At 40.9% G+C, this 22054-nt stretch overlaps 1 protein-coding gene across 12 annotated transcripts in view; it reads right to left on the reverse strand.

Annotated features, from left to right (window-relative positions):
• MAGI1 (membrane associated guanylate kinase, WW and PDZ domain containing 1) overlaps positions 1 to 22054 on the reverse strand; it is a 713080-nt gene that overhangs the window by 90477 nt on the left and 600549 nt on the right. For 6 of the 12 annotated variants that reach the window (XM_049862789.1, XM_049862780.1, XM_049862779.1 and 3 more), the window contains 4 exons: positions 16634 to 16716; positions 11450 to 11485; positions 6027 to 6084; positions 901 to 1013 (listed from right to left, as the gene is read on the reverse strand). In XM_049862789.1, coding sequence (XP_049718746.1) covers positions 901 to 1013; positions 6027 to 6084; positions 11450 to 11485; positions 16634 to 16716 — 290 coding nt within the window. The remainder of the gene's footprint in view (positions 1 to 900; positions 1014 to 6026; positions 6085 to 11449; positions 11486 to 16633; positions 16717 to 22054) is intronic. The other 6 variants (XM_049862781.1, XM_049862785.1, XM_049862790.1 and 3 more) reach the window with 3 other exon arrangements.

Consider the following 22054-nt stretch of genomic DNA (forward strand, 5'->3'; position numbering starts at 1 on the left):
CTGACCCCTGGTCTAAGATCTAAATTTATGATATCCAGTTCTATAATAATAAAAGGAGAGGTGTCTCATCTGATAGTCACATATTAACCCTGTTTATATTGGGAGTGGAGGGTACTAAGCCTATATTTTAAAAGACCACAATGAAAAACTGGGAAAAACCTAAGCATGTATTAATAAGTGGGTAAATAAAGCTGAGACATTCATAAAATAGAACATCTTGCAGCCATTAAAAATTATAAAGTAAATCTATATTAACCACATGGAAAGATGCATAAGACAGATATTTTAAGTTAGAAAAACAGGTCACAAAACAACATGTATAGTATTATCTTATTTTTGTTGAAATACATGTATTTGTTATCCCTAGGAAATTTCTGCACCTTATCACTGAGAATGGGACGGGACAAACAGGAAGAACGTAACATTCCACAATCCTGAACCGTTCATATTTTTTTATGAAGGGGGTGAATTAATTTGTAAGTCTGAACAAGTGCTCGAAATCACCAGCTCTTCCTGACCCATCATGTAAGGCTCCTAAAGCTGAAATTTGTTTTGAGCCCAGAAACTCCACTTGGAATAAGAGTGCTAAAGGTGGTTTGGACTTACATCCCAGCTGTTGTGCAAATGCTGCTGGGAAGGGGATTCTCTCCTCACCAGAACATTCTCCAGTCTAACCACAGAGACGATATTTAAATCTCCGCTTTCTAAACTGAAGTGGGCTCCCCCACTGTAGCCGTTCTGGGTTTTGGAGGGCTCTAGCAGAGGCTCTGCCTTCCTCCCCTCAATGCCACCCATCAGCCTGTGCATCATCAAGGCTGCTTCTGACCTGACCACATCGGGGTGTCAGCACCCAGGCTTTGCCCTGAGCTCCTCCGCCCAGAGCCCCAGAGAACACCACACCTGGGAGCCGACCTTCTGGCTGCGGCTGCGGCTGCGGTTGCTGCTGCTCAAGCTGTCTCTTCCGTTTGGCTTCCAGCACGGGGTTCTCATATTGTGTCTTCCTGTTGATGTGGCTGGAGGAGAAGGCAAACGGGATTCAGTTAGGAAACACTTCATCCCAGAAGCAAAATGCCAGGCAAGCCAAGTCCTGTGACTAGAAATGAACAAGCAGGTGGTCTCCAATGTTTACCATCTTCTGTCAAATGTGCAGTTGGGGAAAGAAAATTTAAAATTAATAGCTTCCACAGACCCACTGGAGCCTTGGTGGTGCAGTGGTTAAGAGCTGAACTTCTAACCAAAGGGTTGGCAGTTCGAAACCGCCAGCTGCTCCTTGGAAGCCCTGTAGGGTAGTTCTGCTCTGTCCTATGGCGCTTGGTTTTTTGGTATACACTAACTGCTTACTGTAGCAGTCACTGTGCTGTTTTGCATGCATTGTATCTTAAAATCCTCAATAAATGCCATGAGGCAGGTCCTGTTCTGGTTCATGTACTATGGATAAGGAAAGTACATTTCAGTTAGGCAGTAACTCATCAACACATCGCAGCTAGTGAGCAGTGAATGGGCAGTAACTCATCAACATAGCGCAGCTAGTGAGCAGTGAATGGGCAGTAACTCACCAACACATCGCAGCTAGTGACCAGTGAACCTGCAGTAACTCATCAACATAGTGCAACTAGTGAGCAGTGAATGGGCAATAACTCATCAACATAGCACAGCTAGTGAGCAGTGAACCTGCAGTAACTCATCAACACAGTGCAGCTAGTGAGCAGTGAACAGGCAGTAACTCATCAACACAGCACAGCCAGTGAGCAGTGAATGGGCAGTAACTCATCAACACAGCGCAGCTAGTGAGCAGTGAACGGGCAGTAACTCACCAACACATCGCAGCTAGTGAGCAGTGAACAGGCAGTAACTCATCAACATTGTGCAGCTAGTGGGCAGTGAATGGGCCGTAACGCATCAACACACCATAGCTAGTGAGCAGTGAATGGGCAGTAACTCACCAACAAATCGCAGCTAGTGAGCAGTCAACCTGTAGTAACTCACCAACAAATCGCAGCTAGTGAGCAGTGAATGGGCAGTAACTCATCAACACACCGCAGCTAGTGAGCAGTGAACAGGCAGTAACTCATCAACATTGTGCAGCTAGTGGGCAGTGAATGGGCCGTAACTCATCAACACACCGTAGCTAGTGAGCAGTGAATGGGCAGTAACTCACCAACAAATCGCAGCTAGTGAGCAGTCAACCTGTAGTAACTCACCAACAAATCGCAGCTGGTGAGCAGTGAATGGGCAGTAACTCATCAACATTATGCAGCAAGTGGGCAGTGAATGGGCCGTAACTCATCAACACACCGTAGCTAGTGAGCAGTGAATGGGCAGTAACTCATCAAGATTGTACAGCTAGTGAGCACTGAATGGGCAGTAACTCACCAACACAGCGCAGCTAGTGAGCAGTGAACCTGCAGTAACTCACCAACACATTGCAGCTAGTGAGCAGTGAACCTGCAGTAACTCACCAACGTAGTGCAGCTAGTGAGCAGTGAACCTGCAGTAACTCACCAACACATCGCAGCTAGTGAGCAGTGAACCTGCAGTAACTCACCAACATAGTGCAGCTAGTGAGCAGTGAACCTGCAGTAACTCACCAACATAGTGCAGCTAGTGAGAAGTGAACCTGCAGTAACTCACCAACACATCGCAGCTAGTGAGCAGTGAACCTGCAGTAACTCACCAACATAGTGCAGCTAGTGAGCAGTGAACCTGCAGTAACTCATCAACACATCGCAGCTAGTGAGCAGTGAACCTTCAGTAACTCATCAACATAGTGCAGCTAGTGAGCAGTGAACCTGCAGTAACTCACCAACACATCGCAGCTAGTGAGCAATGAACCTGCAGTAACTCATCAACACATCGCAGCTAGTGAGCAGTGAACCTGCAGTAACTCACAAACATAGTGCAGCTAGTGAGCAGTGAACCTGCAGTAACTCACAAACATAGTGCAGCTAGTGAGCAGTGAACCTGCAGTAACTCACCAACACATCGCAGCTAGTGACCAGTGAACCTGCAGTAACTCATCAACACATCGCAGCTAGTGAGCAGTGAACCTGCAGTAACTCATCAACACATCGCAGCTAGTGAGCAGTGAACCTGCAGTAACTCACCAACACATTGCAGCTAGTGAGCAGTGAACGGGCAGTAACTCACCAACATAGCGCAGCTAGTGAGCAGTGAACTGCAGTAACTCATCAACACATCGCAGCTAGTGAGCAGTGAACCTGCAGTAACTCACCAACACATTGCAGCTAGTGAGCAGTGAACGGGCAGTAACTCACCAACATAGCGCAGCTAGTGACCAGTGAACTGCAGTAACTCATCAACATAGTGCAGCTAGTGAGCAGTGAACGGGCAGTAACTCAACAACATTGTGTAGCTAGTGAGCAGTGAACGGGCATGCAAGCTCAGTCTGCCTGCTTTCACATTCCAGGATTTTAGCCACTGGCTTTCTCACAGTGTTCAAGGTTTCACCTGATAGAGGAAGTTTTTAATTTAGTAAAAGTGGATCACAGAATTGTTGAAAAATGAGATGAAAGCAGAGATGTGACACTGTCTGTAACACAGAATTTCAGAACTGAGTAACTTCCTGCGATAGGTCCCCAGAGGCATGAGCATTCACCCAAACAATTAAAGGAGGATCCCACCAACATCCGTCAGCAGTTTTCATCAACAGATGTATAAAACCAAAAACCCACTGCTGTTAAATTGATTCCGACTCATAGCTACCCTATAGGACAGAGTAGAGCTGCCCCGTAGAGTTTCCAAGGAGTGCCTGACGGATTCGAACTGCCGACCGCTTGGTTAACAGCCATAGCACCTAACCACTAAGCCACCAGGGTTTCCCAACAGATGTATAGGCAGAATTAAAATAGAGGCCTTAGGCAGAAAGGCTCCTGACAAAGCTAACTTAAGGAGATGTGATGTGTTCAAAGTGACAAAAATCTAGGTACATTTTTAGATGGCCCCAAAACTAAGTCCATAGTGTAAAAAAACACACATACACAGTAAAACCTGCAAAAGCTGGAATGTGTGTAAGGCAGAAACCTGTCAGAGGAGGAAAACGCAAATATTTTCCACTAACAGAGTGATAGAAAAGCGGCAAGACTGCACCTTGTTAAAGGTGGAAAGCTTGGCAAGACCCGGAGAAACCAGGCGGTCCATTGAGTTCCGGCCTCACAGGTTTCACTGTATATTTTATACCCACACTTTACACAAACATATTGTCATGGATTGAATTGTGTCCCTCCAAAAATATGTTTATCAACTTGGTGAGGCCATGATTCCCAGTATTCTGTGGTTGTCCTCCATTCTGTGATTGCAATTTTATATTGAGAGGATTAGGGTAGGATTGTAACACCAGCCTTACTCAGGTCACCTCCCTGATCCAAGATAAAGGGAGTTTCTCTGGGGTGTGGCCCGCACCACCTTTTATCTCTCAAGAGATAAAAGGAAAGGGAAGCAAGCAGAGAGTTGGGGACCTCATACCACCAAGAAAGCAGCACCAGGAGCAGAGTGCATCCTTGGGACACAGGGTCCCTGTGCCTGAGAAGCTCCTCGACCAGAGGAAGATTGAGGACAAGGACCTTCCTCCAGAGCCGACAGAGAGAGAAAGCCTTCCCCTGGGGCCGATGCCCTGAATTCAGACTTGTAACCTACTAGACTGTGGGAAAATAAATTTCTCTTTGTTAAAGCCATCCACTTATGGTATTTCTGTTATGGCACCACTAGATGACTAAGACACATATGTACACACAAATATACACATACTCATATCTATAATGAATTAAAATAAAATCAAAATTATACTTTGTTAGAAGCTTGGGAATATACTTACTATGTGATTATTTAAAACTTTAAATATTTTTAAAGCCACATGAAAAAATAAAGGCAGGTTTGTAAAACAGCTTGGATAGACTGACTACCCTTACTGCTTATTACAGCCTACTCTTTTATTTCCTAACTCTTGCAGGCAATTCCACTCTAAGAAATAGCCTAACATCAAAAGGTGTGAGGATCTGAAAAGACAAGAGGAAGAAGCAGAAAGTAAGAGAATGGTTCTCCCTCAAACCTCAAACCATGTCTCTTCACCTATCAGAGCTGTCATTCCTTGTTGCTCTTCCCTCCTGATGCACAAACCAGTTGAGGGAGAACCCAAAATGAGTCCCAGATAGGCAGAAACCCCTCTGTGGGCACGCTATGGGAATTTGCTTTATGAAGGTCAGAGAAATGACCAAGCCAGCCTCTCTGATGCCCCAATCACCAATCCTTCTTGTTAGGTAAAGACGAGGCAAGGTCAGTATTGGGCAAGGACCCCTGCTATGTTGAATTCATAATTTTTTGCAATACGATGCTGAGCACTTTATGGGCTGACATTGTCACATCATACATTGATATCACCAGGGTATCAAACAAACGACTTTCCATTGCCAGCAGTGGGGGGCAGAGGAAGCAGGCCAGTTATCTTCATTGTAGCAGGTGTGATTATGACTATAGAACATTTATATGGCACCTGTTTCTTTCAAAGGACATTTTATTGGTTATTTCCCATCTTTCTCACAGGAAATGATATAAAGCATATTTTTCAATGTGTTCTCTCTTGGATTTTTAAATTTTCTTCTAGTATCACTCCATCAATAGATGGTTGCTGCAGTTGGCTGCCGTCGAGTTGGCCCCTGACTCACAGCAACCTCATGAACAATGGAGAGCAAATGGTGAGATCCAGGGTTACCGACGGCTGATTTTCAGATCACTAGGGCTTTCTTGCTGGTTTGTCTTAGTCTGTTCAGCATCATAGCAACACACAAGCCTCCACTGAGAGATGGGTGGTGGCTACACATGAGGCACATTGGCTGGGAATTGAACCCAGGTCTGCCACATGGAAGGTGAGGATTCTACCACGGAACCCCCATAAAATCAATATTACATTATTATTGTTATTTAGTGTTGGTATCTTACAGCGAAGGCAGCATAAATGTACATAATTACAGAGAAGGTTCACACTAAAATGCAGAGTGTCCATAGCTACTTACTCTACATAGTAGATACCATAGACAGGGTCTTCAATCTTTTCCCATCCAGCAGGCAGTTCTGAAAAATAAAAGAATATTTAGAACAAGAAGTATATTTTGTTCAAGGGCCTGTGGATTTTTGACAACCAACTTAGGAAAGAAAGACTCACTAAAAAAAAAAAAAAAAAAAAGCCTTATATCCAAATAAAAGTGTGTATCCTAACAACAACAACAACAGTGTTATTGAGCCAAATAGTGTTTCCCTAAAAAAAAAACCCAGTGCCGTTGAGTCGATTCCGACTCATAGCGACCCTATAGGACAGAGTAGAACTGCCCCATAGTGTTTCCCTAGTGAAAAGCAATTCTTCGTCTACCGATACTTTACGTAAGGAAGTAAAACTTAATGAAGTGCAGCCCAAGATGCTTTCATTCTAAGTCAGCTATTAAACTGTTTTAATGGAAATACAGTCAAAATTTGCCTTGAATGCCTAGTTTCTATTTTAAATATTTACAGTTTCTCATTTTGTTTCTTGATTGCCTTACCAAACAAGCAAAAAGTGGGTGAAATTTAATGTTTCCTTTCATTTTTAATACAATAGTGCTGTTCTGCTCTCCATGGAATAAGTGAAATTTGCATCTTATTTTGCCCTTGCTCCTCGTAAATAAAAACGTCCATGTGCAGGTGGGTTTTGAATTGCATGTGTCCATCACTAGTTGCTGTATCCGGACAGGCCTATCTTCCCCAGCACTTTACCAGGAGAGCAGTGCTCATGCGGGCAGATTGGCTTCCTTTAAATGTGGCGTAAGAATAGCACTGGGGGATGTATGTGCCGTTTTGAAAACTCAGACGTGCTCTATTGAATTTTATTTCATAAGGCTTCTTATCACAGATTGGAGCTTAATTAGCTAGGTAACAGTGAGTTCTGTTACAACAATAACCAGTATCGTAAAGCCCATTGAGCCAGATTACTGTAGCTGGTGAAAGAAGCCAACAGGACATGTTTGGTGTCATTAAGCCCTCCTTTCAGGCACAGCAGCAATTACTTAGCTTAATCTATAAGCCACCCTTACACACCTGGAGTTAAGGCAAACTTGGACAACACCACATTTCAAAGCCAACCATCATTCCTAGAAGAAGCCAGCAAGCCCAGCTCGACTGGGATGCTACAACCACTCACTTACTTTAAAATTAGTTTTGTTTTGTTTTTTTAAATCAAGGAATTACGCGGTCACTATTTTCAAACAGTGACCATTTTATCAGAACACAGAACTTACACCACATGCCACACACAGTTCCAGGATGAAATGGAGGCACGTGCGTGCACACAAACACGCAGACTAATTACTCAAAGTTCATGTTTTGTTCAGATTTGGCTGCACATCAAGAGATGTTAATTTCATGGTTTTTGCTCTACATGTTACTTCTTTACAAACAAAAAGACAGGTTTTCCTCCTTCTAATTTTTTAAACACTTAGCAGGTTTTAAAGAAGTCTTTGAATTCTGGGAAACATAAGGTACTAAAACACAAGACAGGTCCAATCTGTAGATGTTGATACAACTTGACATTTTTATACCCTGAGTCTTGGGGACTGATGCAAATCAAATGCCTGGAAACAGTTTCCCCTTAAAAAGCTGGAAATTACCATTTAAATGAAAACGAACCAAGAAAATATTTCCAAAGAGTAGGAAATCTAATATTGAAAAAATCCAAATTGGTGCACAGCTCTCCATGTGTTCTGGCATGGGGTGAGAGTGGGTGAATTTGCGGGGGCCACCTCATGTTTAATGGAACCTGATCCTCTTCAAAATTTGCAATCTATATATTTAGCCTGATTATCTTTAGATGAAATAGGGGAAATATTGAGAATTCAACTTGCTTAATAAGTAATTTAAAAAAAACAGTTATTGAGCGACACTGGGACATAAGGATAACTTAGGGGTCATCGTCGAAGGAGACGGCTGAGTCACCTCGTGGTCAATGCTTGGATGTGGGAGCATGGAGGGTGCAGGAAGGTTAGACCCCTCTCATCTTTTCTTCTGTTTTGTAGTCAACAAGCTACACTCATGGCGTTGACAAATGGAGCTGGTCACCTGATATTCCTGAAAACATAAACTTAAACACCTCCATCTTCTGAAAGAGATTAGTAAACTCCAGAAATTTTCCAGTTTTTCAAGTTAAAACTCATTTTAAATTGAAAAGATAGATTTCTCACTTCGAATGTGATGATTATCTTAATAATAGGAATTAGTCTCCTAAAGCTTAAAATAGAAATGGGTCATCAATTTAAAAATGGAAGATGTTTGTCCTAGAATTTGCCATTCGTTTGGTTCTAAAATAAGCTGAAAGTGGGAGAAAATATTTAAGCCCAGAAAATAATTACATTAACATTTTGTTTACTAAAAAACTTTGAAGAGCCACCCTCCATGTCTAGACAACAGACAAGAATGTCAGAGAGATCACAGGCGACCAGAACCCTTTTGGGGGCTGCCAGGATTGGGATTGAGCCTTCACTCTACTGCTTCACTGCTCTGTGCCACTGGGTCTCTGAACCACATCTTCCACCTGGGTTTACCTCAAAGGCCGACTGTGGATGAGATGAAGACGCTTGTAAGACACTTAGCACAGCACCCGGCATATAGGAAGTGTTCAAGAAATGGCAACTCTTTTAAGAAAGCAAAAGGAATAGAACAGATTTACATGGCCTGCATGCTTACTATTCCTGCCTCCAAAAATCTTATGCTGTATGATTCTGTCACTACAGAAGCAAAAAGTGAGTAGGCAAATGTTCTCAGTTCTTTTCAAAAGAGATTTGTCAGCACACAAAGCAGTAGTCACTCACAAAATCAGAGATGAATTTCAAAATGGTGACTTAGTTTTGGTTGTGAGGGGAACTCTTTTCCTGTGTCTACCTCCCCTCATTGGTGTCACCACACAAATATTCTATAATTCCAAAAGAAGGCTCTGCAAGTGCTTCTCGATTCCGGATGGTATCTGCAGAGGGTGTGAGAAATTCTGCAAACCAAAAGTGCATAACGGAGCTACTGACCCCGCTCAAACAACAGAGTTCAGGAATGACAGCTCTATAATCAAATGACCTGTGTCCAATGTCCAAGCCAACCGCTCACACCTCTCAGAGGCAGATTATCTGGAATCGCATTGTTCATAGAAAACCTGACAGCTGCTATTGTCTGAAATTAGGACCCTCTTATTAAGGAAACGGGCAGTGAGCGTGTCAATAAGGTCTGGAGCAAATGCAACAGAAAACAGAGTGTGTGTCTGCGGGAGCCACTCTTTCCACAGTGGACGTGTGTAAGCAAAAATCAAGGGTTCTATCTCTACCCTACCTACAAGGGCACATCTGGACTATTTTCATAGCAGAGAACACATTCCTCCCTAGCCTCTATTAGAGGAATAAGGGAGCATAAGGAAGTACTGAAATTCCAAGAAGAGGCAATTAATTAATAAATAATAAAACTGGTAATCACAGTAACATGTACTGATCACAGGAAAGAAAGACACTCATTGAATCTCCTCATAAGCACCATGGGAGACACCGTTTTAGCCCCTCTCTCCGGTGGCGTAGTGGGTAAGTGTTATGGCTGCTAGCCAAAAGGTGGGCAGTTCAAGTCCAGCAGGTGCTACTTGGAAACTCTATGGGGCAGTTCTACTCTGTCCTATAGGGTCGCTATGAGTTGGAATCGACTCGACAGCAGTGGGTTTTTGGTTTGGTTTACAAATAAGGAAAGCGAAGCTAAGAGACGTTGCATAACCTGCCAAAGGGCTAGTAAGTGGGGAAGCCAGGATTTGAACCCAGGCAACCTGATACGACCTCAGAGACAACTCCACCACTCACCAAACCATACCTGGAAAAGTGGCTATGGTATTGAGAAGGGTAGCCATTAAAACTCATTTTTTAGAGCCTTTAACAGCATAGGAATGTTCCGACAGTATAACTGTTGCATGGAAAACAGTACAGATGCTTCTTTCTCTAAAATTTCAACATCTGCACTTCACAAGGCTGTGTCCCTGAGCAGAGCTGTGTTATCTCCACTGTTCACCTACAGCAGCCACAGGGTCACTCGCACATATTATCCAGGTATCAAGAGTGGTTTAAATTGGTTCAACAAAATGATTAACGCACTTATTTTTTTTCTCTGGAAAACCTAATTGTGTTTATTTGAATTACTTACCTAATATCACTGAGTTGATAGATTCTTTTCTGATAAATTAGGTTCAAATTGTGCTATTATAGAGTTAACCGAAGTCATTCTTACCACAATGACCGCAATGAAAACTTATTAAATATCTTTAAAAATGGATAAATCAATAGTTATCGACAATTATGCTGGCATATCCATCAATTTCAATAGGATATGTCCCAAACATTAAGAAAAACAGAGCTAAATTCTGTCATATCCTAACTCTAGTCAACCGTGATTACTTACATAAAAATAAATGAAAACAATAATCTATATTAAAATACATTTACATTTTCAGTTCTTAAGGCAATTTCAAAAATGCGAGGCAGATTCAATAATCTTAGGACAGTTCTGTTCATACAGATGATGTTCTATTTCATGTAAATACTCTGGTCAATTTTCCATTAGCCAAGGCCTTCATCTGCGATTCAACTGAACCTCATGTTTCCCCATCTAGCCCTCAGTGGAAGCATCAGATGGAATGCAAATGAATTTTAATATTGCTCCAAGTTGAACATAAAATGTCTAACTTAGCAGGAAACATAATTCAATATATTCCAGTAGGAGAGATAAGAGAGTTTGGCATTATCTGGTAATATAAATTATTTCTGAGCTACAACAGTCAGAGCGGCCAAGACTTGATTTACATTAATACACACACCCCACCGAAAAGGTGCACACAAACACAGCACCTGATTCTCAAGCCAGTCACAGGGTGGCAAGGTCAACATGTGGTACACGGGACTTAGAAACATCCTACTAAGACTGAGTAACTATTGAACTAATCACTGGAATGATTTTATTGCTGCTACTCCTACAACAATCCTTCATTTAGTCTTGTGAGATTTTGTTTGTTTGTTTTCCTTTGCTTTTCTCGTATGACTCATGTAGATGAGCATCAATACAACAAATAAAAAAATAAGATCTGGATGGGTTATGGGAAAGGTGAAGGGACACAGCAAGCACCTCCTCCACTCTTAGCCAGCCCTCATTTCCTAAGACTGCCTCTCGCCCGTTCACTAACCCTCTTCTAGTCTCAACTCACTTTTTCTTGTAGACACAATTTATTACAACTCTGTGTGGTGCCTGCTGTCAGACACATCGGTTGTACGACTAACCTTTTGTGGACAGGCTGGAATGAAAATCATAATTGGAGAAGTACAAACTACAGAAATAGAAGATTAAACAATTTACGGGAGACAAGTCCATGCAGAGCAGGGCATGCAGCAACTGGGAGGTTTACCTAGTTCACTGTCCAGCTCCTCCGTGTGTACCCCTTCTTCTCCAAAGGAATAGCAGGAATGAGACAGAAAAGAGAGAGACACGTTCAGACACCAGCACCAGGAAAGAAACTTGCCTCAGAAACAAAGCAGCAAACACATCACTTCATTTTGTCCTTACCTGCATTGTGGCTTATTTCACTGGTTTGGCTAGTAAACTTGTGACCTCAGCGTAAATCACAAAACAGTAACAGCTTCTATTGGCAGAATAATTATATGGCTCATTTCCTTGCATGTCAAAAGAGGGTTTGATTGGTTGTAAAAGATGACAAATACCTTTGTGGTTTCAATGTTCTGAAGTGGAAAGTCACTTATTACAGACCTTATTTCAAGCAAACAAAGCTGTTAGGCCTTTCAGTATTAGTCCTTTCAGTCCTTCAATAATCCTCTAGTCAGTGAGGTAGTTACACTCACAATTAAAGTGTTACTTAACTTTTAAGTAATACTGCTGCCTGGAGAATGGAAAACCCACTGCCATCGAGTTGATTTCGGCTCATAGCGACCCTATCGGACAGAGTAGGACTGCCCCACAGGGTTTCCAAGGAGCGGCTGGTAGATTCGAACCGTCGACCTTTTGGTTAGCAGCCAAGCTCTTAACCACTGCACCACCAGGGCTCCTGCTGGAAGCTGCACTTCAACGTCTCAAAAGGAGCTAGAAAGATGAGTTTATGTCATGATGGTATTCATCAAGGCCAAAATTTCAGTGGAGGCTTCCCTGAAGGAGTCATAGAGGAGGAGTTTGCTGACTTTGTGTTTGCATATAAGATTTTTAAGTGAAACAGCTGAGAAATACTAGAACGAGAACGTTCTCAATAATTTTAGTGAGCAAAGCAAGTCAAGATTCTTTCCATTCTCGACCTCCTTCCACTGTCAGTAAGACATTACACTATTACTTAGAAGAGAACACAGGACTGGACACAGTAACTCATTTCATACAGCAAGTTTCCCCACTGCAGAGCAGGTGGCTGTCACCGCCACTGGGAGCTCCACAAACACATGGATCAGGTCTGTCTTCACTGCAGTATATCGAGTGTCCACTGTGTGCCTGGTACGTGGTAAGTACTCACTAAATTTTTCTCAAATGAAGGACAGAATGAATGAATCAGTAAGTTGTTGCTTTCAGTAACCAGCATGGCCGTACACACTCTGTAAATCCTGCATTTAAATATTATCCAATTACAAATAATAAGTTTTGACGCTGGCACTATTTCTTAAAAGGGCAATCTGATTTGCACAAAATCTTTCATGAAAATGCTCATTTCAGTATTATCTAATAATCTTCTGGGGAATTTGTTTATTTCTTCAATAATTATTCATTGAGACCTACTATGTACCAGCATTGTGGTAGGTGACAGATATAAAAACGAGCAAAATCAGACATATCTCTATCCTTTTGGAAAAAGGAAGAAGTCCAAAACTCACATAAATAAACCCAAAATTAAAACTGCAATATATTCACTAGATTAAGATATATAATAAAAGGATCTGATCACATCTGAAGGCAAGGTAGCGGAAAAAGTCCCTGAGCCATGATATGAAGGATATGTAAGATATATCCAAAAGTCTTGGAGAAAAATAAGTAAAATGTAAGCTCTACAAGAGCAGGGCTTTTGTCTGCTGTATTCACTGATGCATGTGAAGTGTGTAGACATGTTCCACACAAAGACGTGATTCAATAACTAATTGTGAAATGTAAGAGTATTCTAACAAGAGGGAACCACGTACCTGTCCTGAAGCAGGAACTAGGGGGGTTGAAGGGCAGAGAGAGAAGGGGAGAAAGTAAGACAGGCCAAACCACACAGGGCTTGGAGAACCAACTTACAGACTTGGCTTTTAGTCTGAGCAGATGAAAGAGCCACTGAACAGGGTTTATGGGGGTGGTCAGTGATAACATAATCATATTTACATTTAAAAACAATTGCTTGGCTGTACTGTAAAAATGACAGTGGGCAAGAGTCCAGGCAGGAGAGAAGTATGATCTGGACTAGGATGATAAAGGTCTTGAGGAAGAGGTGACTGGATTTTGGAGATATTTAGGAGGTAAAATGAACTCAGCTGTTGATGGTTAGAAACGGGTTTGAAGAAAGGTGATGGATCAAAGGGGATTCTTAGTATGCATGAATTTACCCTCAACTGAGATAGGGAACGCTTAGAATCAGATGGGGGCTGGGAATCATTAGTTTGGTATGAGTTAGATTCAGTTGGAGGCATCTTTGAGACAACCAGTTGGTGTTACCAACCAGACATTAAAATATCGGTCTGGAGATCAAAGGCAAGGTTAAAGGCTTCTTATCAAACCAGACACCTAACAATGACAAAGGAGTTCTAAACTGAAGACTCAAATCCAAACTAGCTCCTCACTTTCTTCAGATGGGAAATAGGAAATGGAAAATCTTCACAGTAATTAGGTATGCTGGTTACATTGTCACATTACAAGTGTATATGACATACAAAGAGGAGACAGACACACAAGAGCAATATGGTGACCAATAATGTTATTCTATTTCGTATTATGATATAAAAAATAACAAAAGACAGCTTCGTTTAACTGGCATCATGAAATGGAGGCATGTGAACTGCTACTTGTCACAGAAATATAGACTGGTTTATATTGATATCGCTTACGCATAGGGACACAATACATATGATTTCTCATAGACACAGAATATAGAAATGCTTATGTTAAATGGATAATTACTAAACTAACTGCATTTGGTATGACTGCATACTTGTTCCAAAGGAATAACATTAACACAAATGACAAGAATTCTAAGAATTAAAAATTACTAGATTTGGTAACAAAAACCTCCAGTAATTCTACTCAATACTTTTTCTCCATTCACAGTTTTTCTCAGTAAAAGCTACTGTAGTCTTCTATTATCTATAAAATTATATCAACAGACACTTCCGTACATTCTCAGTATAATAGATATTGACAGTGAAGACCCTACGGTGATAAGAGTGCCTAAATTGCCTTCAAGAATCATTAGGCATCAAATAAAGATTACATTTTATTCTGTGAAGTTTCATGGTTGGCTATATTTTAGCTATGTTCTGATTCTTTGAAAATTGGTCATTTATGTATTACATATTAAACAGAATATTTCAATAATCAGGATAGTCCATTAACACCTGTCATGGATTGAACTGTATCCCCCCGGAATATGTGTAAACTTGGCTAGGCCATGATTCCCAGTATTGTGTGGTTGTCCTCCATTTTGTGATCTGATTATCCTCCATTTTATGATATGTTGTCAATTCTAACCTCTATGCCTGTAGTTATGGTCCATCATGTTAATAAGGCAGGATTAGGTCTTGTTAACGAGGATTAGGGTGGGATGCAACACCCTTACTCAGGTCACAGCCCCAATCCTTTGTAAGGGGAGTTTCCCTGGGATGTAGCCTGCATCACTTTTTATCTTACAAGAGATAAAAGGAGAGAGAACAAGGAAAGAGAGAGAGACAAGAAAGAAGAGCTGGGAGCGGGGTGCATCCTTTGGACCCGGGGCCCTGCACTGAGAACCTCCTAGACCCAGGGGAAGACGGATACCAAGACACATGTAGATCTCCAAGAAATGTCAGGCCCACAGATGTTGAAAGGAGACAAGGACCTTCTCCCAGTCAAAAGAGAGAGAGAAACCCTTCCCCTAGAGCCAGCACCCTGAATTCAGACTTTCAGCCTCCTAAACTGTGAGCGAATAAATTTCTGTTTGCTAAATCCATCCACTTGTGGTACGTCTGTTATAGCAGCACTAGACAACTAAGACACCCCCTAAGAATGCAAAATAACAGAGATGACCACACCCGTTCCATTCCTTCTTGAGAATCAAGACCGAACAACTAAAATAAAACAAGTTTCTCAGTCATGCCTCCTAACTCAGCAGAATTTGTATTTCCACGTAATGTCACTCAGATAAAAATGACCATGCAACTCTATGCTTATTTACTGTAACTTTCAAACCATTTACAATGAAAAGATCTTGGAGCACAGTTTCAACAGTATTACATTTTAAATTACTGCCTTGCATTTTCAAACTAATCTCCAGTTTATATGTGCAACAATTCTGCACCATAGGATAAATTAATAAAGTTTTGTTATCTTGCAGTAAAATATGTATTCAATAATTATACTACTAATTCAAATGCCAGAATTGAATAATGAGCAGGAAAGTAAACCATTTCCCTTTTAATTTGTCTATGTAAAATAAGTAATTTCTGTAGAACTTGGAATAGATTTCACTGCACTGAAAAGGTACTTTTTTTTTTTTCCATTTTGGGGAAGTAATTAGAAACTTCAATGCTTTGAAATAAACTTTTTCAATAGGAACTCTTACAGCCAGTTAAATTTTTTCCAAGATTAAGTGGGGATGGGCTGTGGACAACACCTCAGCCTCTTTCTTGGAAAAATACACATTTCAGATATTTAAGTTATTATTGTTGTGAGGTCCCACTGAGTCCATTTTGATTTATAGCGATTCCATACGACAGAGTAGAATTACCCCATAGGGTTTCCTAGACTGTAATCTTTATGGGAGCAGATTGCCAGGTCTTTCTCCCTTGGAGCCACTGGATGGGTTCAAACCACCAACCTTTCGGGTAGCAGCTGAACAGTTTCTTCACCAGGGCTCCTTAGATGTTTAGGATATACTCTAAATTATACAGAGATTCCCATACAAGTCAGGATCTGTTCCCACTACCCCAGACTGGGAAAATCACAGAGTTATGAAATATGCAGAGTTCAAGAAGAGCTCTTGATTTTTTCCCTAAGATGTACATAACATAGGGTTAGGGTTCCTTAAGTGTAAGTGACCAGAGCTTTTTGGGTTTTTTTAGGGAACTTCTAGAGTCTTCTCCGAATTCCTGAAGAAGGTTTTATCTTCACTGGAACAGTTTCCGACTGTGCTAAAGTTGTTTCTCATGGAGATTTTTATTTGTTCCTGCCTTTACGTACACATGAACTGTTCTTTTGAAAACAATTCTACAGACTTCTTGCCTTCTTCTGTAAACCACAGCATATTTACTAGAAACTGAATTACATTTTTTAAAAACATTGTTAAAACCTGGTCAACCTTGCCACAAACTCTTTAAAATTTGCACATGTGAACAAACCCATACTCATCAAACCCCCGATTTTCCTAGTTTCTTACCATCGTCTTCACACTCCTCCAGAGGCTTCTGCTGCTTGTTCAGGCACCGAGGATCTAGCCAAGATGTTGTTTTAGTGTTATGGCTGCAAACCAAGAACAAAACAAGAAATTTGCTGGGGGGAAAAAAAAAAGCCCAAAGACAGAAGAACTACACACTCTTCCACATTTGCTCCTCAAGCAAAGCCAATATGCTTTCCAACAGCAGACACAAAGCAGAAGGGAACCTGAGCTTGGAATGAGAAAAGCACTTGGGGAGGATCTTAGCTCAGCTCTTGACCTACCTAAGATAGTCATTCAGTTGCTGAAAGCTCAAAACGTAATATTAACTTTATTTTTGTATAGTGAGTTCCAAATGATACCCCTTGTCCATACTGTGGAAAAAAAAGGGTCTTCAAATTTGCTGAGAAACTCCAATTCTAATTTGTCTATGACTTACATCCTGGATGCTGGGATTCACAATGGAGGCTGCTATTACACTCATTATATCATATAAGAATTCTCACGACAGTGTGAAACTACCTCAATTCACGCAAGTGACTCAAAGCTACTAACATATATCATTAATCACAGTGTCCTAAATTAGGCCTTAGACATAGTGCAGACAACCCAAAATTACCTATAGTAAATAGGACCTGGGCCAAGAAAAAGCCTGGAGAAGCAATGTCATTCATCTGCCTTCTGGTAGATGAAATGTTTCAATAGACACTCGGGTCACTGAAGGCTTGAAAGTATACAGAAACATTCCCATGAATATTGCCCTTCAGTCATGTTAGAAATGTCACGAGAATGACTGGAAGAATTCAGCTTCTGTGCTCCCTGAAGTCGGTCAAGGCACTGGGACAAAGTTCTGCTTGAGTCCCCAGTCCGCTCTGCACAAGCTAAGTGGGCGGGGCAAGGAAGTAAGAGTCAAGTAGTTCTGGCTACAAGCCAGAAATGAAAAACCAAGAAATTTGTTTGGGGAAAAAAAAAAAATTTTTTTTTTGAGGTTTAGGTAGTTGTTAGTTACTGTTGAGTTGATTCCAGTTCATGGCAGCCCCATGTGGTGAACCCATGCAAGCAAGGTACGAACTGGCTGACATCAAGCAAGGTACTCAGGGGCTCACCTGTGCTCATTTACTAACTTGTAGCGAACAAAACGGGTGTAACTGTTCACTGCAGATTAGTAAGTACGCACATGTAAGGTGTGAGTGCCTTGCTTACTGGGTAATCCGGCCCTGGCTGTGACCCTTCAGAAGCAGACTGCCAGGCCTGCCTTCAGAGGCAGCTTTGGGTGGGTTTGAACTGCCAACCTTTTGGCTACTGGAGCACTTAACAGTTTGCATCACCCAGGGGCTCCTGAAGTTTAGGGAGTAACCTAGTTTTTTTTTTTTTTTTAAAGTTTTAAGTTTATGTTATAAATATGAGAAAAAAATATATTTATTTTAGATTCAAATCTTATTTACTGTTAATGAAAAATATCACTTAGATGAAAAACAGAATGGGCAAATGTATATACATGTTATCTCAACTGTGTTAAAAGGAAAAAAAGCTAAACAGTAACAACCACCACCACCACTCCTACTTCCTGGTGCCTGTACTTCTACCAAGACCTGTTTTAAGTATTTTATACATAAATTACAATTTATTTAATCCTTATAATAATCTATGAGGGAATTTAGTATTAAAATTATTACTCTCCATTTGCCAGATGAGAACACTGAGGATGGAAAAATTTGCCAAATGACCCTCTCTGATAAATCACAGAACTTGGAATCAAACCAAGGGATTCTATGGTTTGGTCCTACGGTCTGCCCTACTTCTAGTAAAATGGTCCTTGCTGGAAGGGAGAATTATACATAATTAAAAAAACAAAACGTTTTGAGATAATTGTAGATTCACATGCAGTTATAAGAACCAGTACAGCGAGAGTACACACACACCAGTGGTACCCACTGCCACCGAGTTGATCCGGAAAAACAGCAAACCTATTAGGGTTGCTATGAGTCGGAATCGACTTGATGGCACTGGGTTTGGTTTTTCGGTTTTATAAGAAAGAGAAGAACTGCCCCACAGGGTTTCTAAGTCTGTAACCTTTATGGAAGCAGGCTACCACATCTCTCTCCCTCAGAGTGGCTGGTGGGTTCGAACCATCAACCTTTGGGTTAGCACCTGAGTGCTTAATCACTGTGCCACCAGGCCTCCTTCCACCAATGGTAACATCTTATAAAACTTTAGCACACTATTACAACAAGGAAATTGATATCGTAAAGATACAGAGCATTTCCTTCACGAGGATCCCTCACGTTGCCCCTTTATAGCTGCACACAGTGTCCCTTCTAAGCTCCCCCACCTCTCTCCTTAAACCCTGCGGACCACTAATTGGTTCTCCACTTTTATCATTTCACAGTACGTAACCCTTGGGGAATGGCATGAGATTTATCCAGGTTGTTGCATATATCAATAATTAGTTCTTTTTACTGATGAGTAATAGTCCATGGTATGAATGTACCACTGTTTAGTCACTGAAGGACATCTGTGTTGTTTCCAGTTTGGGAGATACTATGAATAAAATCTGTTACAAACATTCAGGTACAGATTTTTGGACCAACATAAGCGTTCACTTCTCTGGAATAAATGATCAAATGTGCAAATACCAGGTTGTGTGATAGCTGAATGTTTAGTTTGTTTTTGTTTAACATTTGCCATTTTAACCATTTACATGTTCAGCTTTTTAAGAAATAGCCAAACTGTTCTCTAGAATGTACCATTTTACATTCCACCAGCAATGCATGAGTGATTCAATTCTTCTGCAGCCTCACCATCAGCTCGTGTTGTCACAATTTTTAGCCCTTCTGATAGGTGTGTAGTAACATCTCATTTTGGTTTTAATCTGCATTTCTCTAATGGCTAATAATGTTGAACATCTTTGCATTTCTGGGACAAAATTCTGCTTCAGTCCCCAATCCGTTCTCGACAAGCTAAGTGGGTGGAGCAAGGAACTACAAGTCAAGTAGCTCTGGCTACAAAACAGGAAAAAAAAATTTGTTTGGAAAAAATTTAGGGGAAGTGAACATAAGTGTTCACTTCTCTGGGATAAATGATTTTACCATCTATATATCCTCTTTAGTGAACTGTTTGTTCATGTCTTTTGTTCATTTTCTAATTGAATGGTTTGGTTTTTAAGCTCTGTTAATTTTCCCCCAATTTTCGCTCTGTTGTTCAGATTGAGTAATTTCTATTTTCTATCTTCAAGTTCATTGATTGTTTTCTCTGTCCCTTCTATTCTGCTGTTGAACCCATCCACTGAGCTTTTTACTTCAATTATTCTATTTCTCAGTTTAAAATTGTCCTCTTTTTTTTTTAATCTTCTATCTCCTTGCTGAGACTTTCTGTTTTTTCCTGAAACTTTCTATTTGTCATGTTTCAAGCATGTTTGTAATTGTTCATTGAGCACTTTTATGATGGCTCCTCTAAAGTCTTTGCCAGAAAATTCTAACATCTCTGTCATCCTGGTGTTGGCATCTATTGTTTTTGTTCATTCACTTGGAAACTTCCCAGTTCTTTGCATTAGGTTATGGGACTCCAGACCTTATTTAAACCTTTCATGTTAGCTGTCCTCCTTGGACATTCCTGTGGCAGGGTAAAGGGGAGTGCTGCCTTATTGCTGCCGGGTGGGGGTAAAGTCCAGGGTCCTCACTCAGCCTCTGTGGAGCTTCTTTGAGGTTCAAACAATCACAGGAACTCTAGGTCATTTATCTCAGTCTTCCTAGGTAGATTCTCAAAGAGGGTGTTCTAAGACCCAAGCCTTTCCCTTATATCCATGTCTTTAGGAAACATACATTTTTAGCTTTTTTTTTTCTCATTATAATATATATGCTTAGTATAAAATATGAAAACTACAAAGAAATGTATAATGTGGTTAGAAAGTAAATTCCTTACTTAACTCAAGCCCAACTGCTAAGATATACTTCCAGATTTTTTCCATATGCAGAACTGTATCTACATAGTCACAGAAACAAACATACACATGTAATACACACCACATGTGTGTATGTTGTTGTTAGGTGCCATAGACTCACATCAACCTTATGTATAAGAGAATGAAAAGTTGCCTGGTCCTGTGCCATCCTCACAATTATTGCTATGCTTGAGCCCACTGTTGCATCCACTGTGTCAATCCATCTCATTGAGGGTCTCCTCTTTCTTTGTTGACCTTCTACTTTACCTAACATGATGTTTTTTTCCAGCAATTGGTCCCTTCTGATGACATGCCCAAAGTAACTGAGACAAAGTCTTGCCATCCTCACCTTTAAGAGGCACTCTAAGCTGTACTTCCTTCAAGATTTGTTCATGCTTCTAGTTAAAAAAAAAAAAAAACCCAGGGCCATCAAGTTGATTCTGACTCATAGCAACCCTATAGGACAGAGTAGAACCGCCCCATAGAGTTTCCAAGGAGCGCCTGGCAGATTCGAACTGCCAGCTTCTAGTAGTCCATGGTATAGTCAATATTCTTCACCAACATCACAATCTGAATGCCTCAGTTCTTCAGTCTTCCACTTTTACTGTCCAGCTTTCACATAAGGCTGTTATGGATTCAATTGTTTCTACCAAAAATGTGTATCAACTTGGGTAGGCCATGATTTCCAGTATTCTGTGGTTGTTCACCATTTTATGATCTGATGTGATGTAAATCCTAACCTTTATGATGTTAATGAGGCAGGATTAGAGGCAGTAATGTTAATGATTTGGTTGTATTTTGAGTCAATCTCTTTTGAGACATAAAAAAGAGAATCAAGCAGAGAGGAGAGGGACCTCATGCCACCAAAAATGAAGAACCAGGAGGGGAGCGTGTCCTTTGGACCCAAGGTCCCTGTGCTGAGAAGCTCCTAGACCAGGGGAAGATTGATGAGCAGGACACTCCCCCAGAGCCAACAAAGACAGAAGCCTTCCCCCGGAGCTGGTACCCTGACTTCGGACTTAGAGCCTCCTAGACTGAGATGATAAATTTCTGTTTGTTAAAGCCATCCACTTGTGGTCTTTCTGTTATAGCAGCACAACATAACTAAGATAGAGGCAATTGAAAATACCATGGATTGGATCAGGTGCACCTTAGTCCTCAAAGTGACATCTTCATTTTTTAACACTTTAAAGAGGTCTTTTGCAGCAGATTTGTCTGTCAAATGCAATACGTCATTTGATTTCTTGAGTGCTGCTTCCATGGGTGTTGATTGTTGATCCAAGAAGAATGAAATCCTTCAGAACTTCAATTTCTTCCTCATTTATCATAAAGTTTTTTACTAGTCCAGTTGTAAGGATTTTAGTTTTCTATATGTTCAGATGTAATCCATACTAAAGGCTGTACTTTCATCGGGAAGTGCTCCAAGCTGTCTTCACACACATGTGTACAATACACATATTTTACAAAATTAAGGTAATATATAT

This window comes from Elephas maximus, chromosome 20 (assembly GCF_024166365.1).
Source record: "Elephas maximus indicus isolate mEleMax1 chromosome 20, mEleMax1 primary haplotype, whole genome shotgun sequence".
NCBI lineage: Eukaryota > Metazoa > Chordata > Mammalia > Proboscidea > Elephantidae > Elephas > Elephas maximus.